General features: G+C 39.3%; 1 protein-coding gene across 2 annotated transcripts; it reads left to right on the top strand.

Moving 5' to 3' along the window:
* The first annotated feature begins 1,438 nt into the window (after positions 1–1,438).
* On the top strand, positions 1,439–4,599 carry LOC115754070 (cytochrome c6, chloroplastic). Of its 2 annotated transcripts, XM_048276050.1 has the most exons (7): positions 1,439–1,612; positions 1,727–1,886; positions 3,545–3,642; positions 3,723–3,754; positions 4,031–4,094; positions 4,217–4,379; positions 4,419–4,599. In XM_048276050.1, exons 1-6 carry the CDS (start codon positions 1,547–1,549, stop codon positions 4,355–4,357), a joined length of 561 nt encoding a protein of 186 aa, XP_048132007.1. In that variant the 5' UTR covers positions 1,439–1,546; the 3' UTR covers positions 4,358–4,379; positions 4,419–4,599. The 2 variants fall into 2 exon arrangements, with proteins under 2 accessions (XP_048132007.1, XP_030548848.2); XM_030692988.2 differs by having other exon boundaries at positions 1,440–1,612; positions 4,217–4,599.
* The last annotated feature ends 348 nt before the right edge of the window (positions 4,600–4,947 follow it).

The following is a 4,947-nucleotide window of genomic DNA, read 5'->3' as shown; positions in this document are numbered from 1 at the left end:
TACACCCAATAAAATATCATCTTCTCATGCATCATGTTATCACTTTGCCTAGAAAATGTTGCTATTTTTAATTTATAGTCTCATTTTCTTAATGACAAAAGTTATATAAAAGGTTGGAAATTTATAGTCATAATGGCTTATTAGCACACAATTAACTGTTTATTTTTTTTTATGAAATAGATTAAGGGAAGCATCGCTTATTTTGTGAGAATATGACAAATTGTTTTAAAGGTTTAAATTGTTAGATGAAGGGATGACTTTAATTATAACATTGCGGCATTTTATATATGAATTATACTGAAAAGAAGTATATTGTGTAGTAATTTATGAGGGCATAGAACTTGAGTGCATTCAAATTTCAAATAAGAGCTCAAAGTGTACCTCATTTCTAAAGTTAAATATCGTTGATTTGTGCTTTTTTTTTAGCTTTTCGCATTTCAATATGAATTGCATTATGAGGTTGAAATTTTATTTACACATTTTGCAATTTCAAACTCAAGTAAAATTTTTTTTTTCGGAAAGTTTTAAGCATATTTTAAAGTTTTGATACACTTACTTTGAGATAATTTACAACCAACATTAATTACTTTCTTCAAAGTAGGAGTTGAATAGTAAGAAGTTTCATGTTTTTTCCTTTATGTGTTTATCCTTTGTTAATATCTACATATTGTCTAAATATAAATATGTTTGGCATTTGATCATGCTTTTAACAAACTACCATTTTCATATTTTGATCAATTTTCTTCCATTGTTTTTTTTTTTTATCAAGATCAGCTAAATAATTAAATTGAATTTTAATTTTCTCCTTTGAAATCTAGCTTCACTTACACTATCCGAAGAAAAAAGGCACTTGATTACGTGATCATAAGCTATCATAAATAGAAATTTCTTGCAAATGAAAACACGAGACCACTAATTAAAATTGACAAATATTCTCTAGTCAAGATGATAATAATACACAATAAACTGATTTAGGTGTAATGAAGCATTTGTATTGTGAAATTGACGAGTGATAATAAAAATAAAGGCAGCTCAGTAAATTAGCTTGATAAAAAAAAGAAACAATAATTTGAACAGAGAGAGAAAAAGAGAGAAGGACATTTCGATAAGTTAACCGGAAGAAAAAAGTGTCTTAGCTAAAATGATTGTGGAAATGGTGCCGTCCCTTTAGACACCACTTTTTTACACGACACACAATCGAGCGTGTTCATATCGGCTAAATCACGTTTAGCCAACTCGTTTAATCACGGATATGAGATCTATGTTTGGAAAATTCACCTTCTTTTTTTTTTTTTTTCAATCGGTCGTCGCATCTAGACACATTTTTATTGAGTAGGCGGTATGCTGCCGCCGTCCGTACGACAGGGTTAGGCATATTTAAAGCATTTTAACGATGGTTTAAGAACAAAAGGAGATGTTAGTGTAAAGAAATGGCAGCCAGACAGATTGTGTCACGTGAGGGTCACGTGTTGGAGCTAGAAATCTTGATTTCTCCATAGCCAGACAGAACTCCTCAAGCAGCAGACTCGCAGCTGGAGAGAGAGTGATGCAGCTTCTTCAATGCTCCTCGTCTGGTTCTACCAACATTACTCCTCGTTTCCTCGCGAACAAGGTAAGCTTCTTCTTCTTCTTCTTCTTGCTCATGGCCTCTGCAACCTCCGCCGCTCGCCGATTGCGAGGCCGAAAAGCAGGGCACTGAAGCTCTCGCCTTGTGTTCGCCCCGCAGCGCACTGTGGTCGCGGGAGGAATGCGAGGAGGCGGAGGGCCGGGAAGAGACGGAGACGAAGCTCCTCGGGACCTCAAGCGAGCTGGTTTCCTCGGGGCCGCCGTTGCTCCGCCTCTCGTCGCCGCGGTCGTTGCCTTGTCTCCTCTCTGTCTCTCTCCAGGTACGCCTCCTCCTTCCTCATTCCTTGACGTTGCCGTAATGCCCGTCCGTTGCCGTTGCTGTCTGTGTGTGGAGGGGGGGTGCGATCAGTGTCGAACGTGTTTGAGTTTCATGTTGAATTTGTCGGTGGGGATGGTGTGTTCATGCTTCGAATTCGATTCGTTTGACGAAATGAAAAGCCGAAAAAAGAGAAAAAAGAAGAAGGATAATCTATTGGATGGTCTGATTCGCATCTGTGGCAACCAACACGATTCTATCCTGTTGTTAATTTGTAGCTTTACATGATTACTCGTAAAGCTAGTCCAGCTTCAAGAACAAAGAATTGCACTTCAAGAGCAATGTAAACTTACCGTGAAGTGGCTGGCAATGGTGCTGCAGTTAGCTTCTAGCTTCATTCTCTTTGCAATATAGTACAGCATGACCGTGATAAGGAAACAATTGCCTTCTCTCGAGTCTGAAGGGTGAAGGTTCCTTTCCACAACCTATTTTCTAGCTTACCCATGGTTATCGAGAATCCGTGAAATTCAAGCGTTTTGCTGATACTCAACCCGATACTTTGGGCATCATACCACATAAACAAGTCCCTGACTTGGTAATTTGAAGTGGCTTTTCAGAGGAATGAGAATTGTTGTTGATCCAGTACCCGCTGGTTCCTGCAGATCCTGCCCAGGATAGGGAGAGTTTGTAATCCTGGTGAAATTAAGAGCCTAAAGTTAATTTTTTTTTTGTGTGTATTGTGCTTTTTCTATCCCTTTGAGAGGCAAAGAAATTTTTCTCAACAACAAGAAATGTGCAGTACAAACTTTCAGAACTAAAACAAGGTGATAATGTTCGACTCCCCTGAAGCCATTCTTTGCGCCAATCAATCTGCTAAAAGGTTTGCACTCTAAAAACATGAGCAGAAGTTATAACCAGCAGATATTACTGGTTGAGCTAAAGAGAAATTGCATTTTTCATGGTCTCACATGCAAGTTATTTAGCCAAGAAAGAACCGTAGCTGAGTCACTCTTAATGCAAATATGAAAAGCCGATTCTAGAGAAAATCAGCAATGCTTCATGAATAGCTTTGAATTCACCCCCATTTGAATCAGGCAGCTCAATGTGCTTAGAAACGACTTTTGATCTCAAAGAATGCTCCCCTTCCCTGACAATACTACGTTACCAAAGGAAGATGTGTGCACTTTAAACTTCAGAACTTCTTCATTTGGTGGTGTCCTAACACAATGTCGTCTTCTTGCTTCCTTTTTGCATGTGCTATGCCAAATCGATGTTGGGGAGTAAAAGTTGCCACTGGACTTCTGAGGAAGTTGCCATGGGCTTAGGGTGATTCCTTTGTAGCAAGGGATAAGTTTCTTTGATGTGGAATTTATCTGAATCAATTCTTGCTACTCATGATACTTTTCCGTTCCACAGATTCTGCAAATTATCTGATAAGCTGCTGTAGTCTTATATAATTGCGTGCCTCCAGGTTAAAAGATAGGGGAAATAGGGGCACACTGTCATTCGAAGTTATGGACTTTATTTTGTTTTACCAAATGATATTGATAGATATGGAATAATTTCACTAATATTGTCTTGTCATGTCTGTTTCCCATTCATGCAGTAGTGATTACCGTTTGAGATTGTTTGTCTCTAATCTAGTCTGCCTTTATGCTGCAGTGTCACTTGGTCAAACTGCCGATATTCAAAGAGGAGCAGTATTGTTTCGTCGGGCATGCATTGGATGTCACGATTCTGGTGGGAACATAATACAGCCAGTGAGTTTCCCTTCATTTCTAAAATGCATGTTCCTTTCTTAGCTTATAGCTCATTTTCAATTTTGTCCTCTTCTGATTAGGGTGCAACACTGTTCATGAAAGATTTACAAAGGTATGAGACATTGCACAATGGCCTGTACCGAGTGAGATTCCGTGCTTTCAGATATTCAGTTTCTTATTTGGGACCTTCATTGGGTTAGATGTCGAAGTTTTGCTTCCCGTAGCATTGAGGCTCGGTAATATTGGTCGATTTCTGTTTGGCCCAATTGAATATGCCCTTAGTTTAATTTTTAGCAGTGATCTCAAACTCGACACTCTCTTCCCTTGATCATATCAGAGTACATACCCAATCTATACCTGAAAAATGATTTACTTGCTACAATTATAGAAACGGAGTCGACACGGAAGAGGAGATCTACCGGGTTACCTACTTTGGCAAAGGAAGAATGCCAGTAAGACCTATGGAAATCTCATTCATTTTCTCTTGATATATGAGATAAATTTACCATTGTTTCTGTTCGAGGCTTTTCAGCGAGTAAACTTATGAAGGAAATACATTCGATTTGCGATTCAGGGCTTTGGTGAGAACTGCACCCCAAGAGGGCAATGCACGTTTGGACCCCGATTGCAGGAGGAGGAGATCAAGGAACTAGCCAAGTTTGTAAAGTTGCAGGCTGATCAAGGTTGGCCTAAGATAGAAATTGGAGAAGATTGATTGTTGCATGATTGTATTATTTATGTACAATGACAGATCATTATCTAGGCCCATCTGTTGAGTTGAAGCCTTTTCTTTCCCTTCTCCCTATTCCCCAACCAAGAATTGTAAAGAAAATGTTGGATTCAGCACTCTTGCTTCCATGAAATTGGAAAAAGAAGGACGGCATAGTTACCTGACAGAGAGATTTATGATGTCGAGAAAGCTGGCAGATGAAATGAATAAGATGCTCATCCTCGCATAGCTGGAATATCTGTCCATAGTTTTATTTACTATGCTTTTTCCACCACAGAGGCTAAGGTTTCTTCAATTTGTCACCTGTAATGTAATTAATGGATGGCTGATGTACTCCAGGAACGGAGCTCTTTGCCGACGTTTCTGCTTTCATTCTTTCACGAGTAACGGCATGAATTGGTGTATCTGAGACAGTACGTTTGGTCATCTCCGTGGCGTCGGCTCAAATCCCATGAATATGTTTGTCAACCTCTCGTGGTCGTGTTTATGCCTGTTATATTCCAGCACAGCGATCGTCTTGCAAAGCTGGGAGGCTCAGCTCAAACCGACGGATTCAAAGATGGATGGGGGTGTGA

Source organism: Rhodamnia argentea, chromosome 3, assembly GCF_020921035.1.
Source record: "Rhodamnia argentea isolate NSW1041297 chromosome 3, ASM2092103v1, whole genome shotgun sequence".
Classification (NCBI taxonomy): domain Eukaryota; kingdom Viridiplantae; phylum Streptophyta; class Magnoliopsida; order Myrtales; family Myrtaceae; genus Rhodamnia; species Rhodamnia argentea.
Note: the sequence above shows the minus strand (reverse complement) of the source record. Positions and strands in the feature narration are given on the sequence as shown.

Bases quoted from the DNA above. Each gene is read 5' to 3' on its own strand.
- LOC115754070 (XM_048276050.1), top strand. From the start codon at position 1,547: ATGCAGCTTCTTCAATGCTCCTCGTCTGGTTCTACCAACATTACTCCT. The intron at 3,755-4,030 runs GTATGAGACATT...CTACAATTATAG, and splicing joins TTCATGAAAGATTTACAAAG to AAACGGAGTCGACACGGAAG. The intron at 4,095-4,216 runs GTAAGACCTATG...TTTGCGATTCAG, and splicing joins TTGGCAAAGGAAGAATGCCA to GGCTTTGGTGAGAACTGCAC.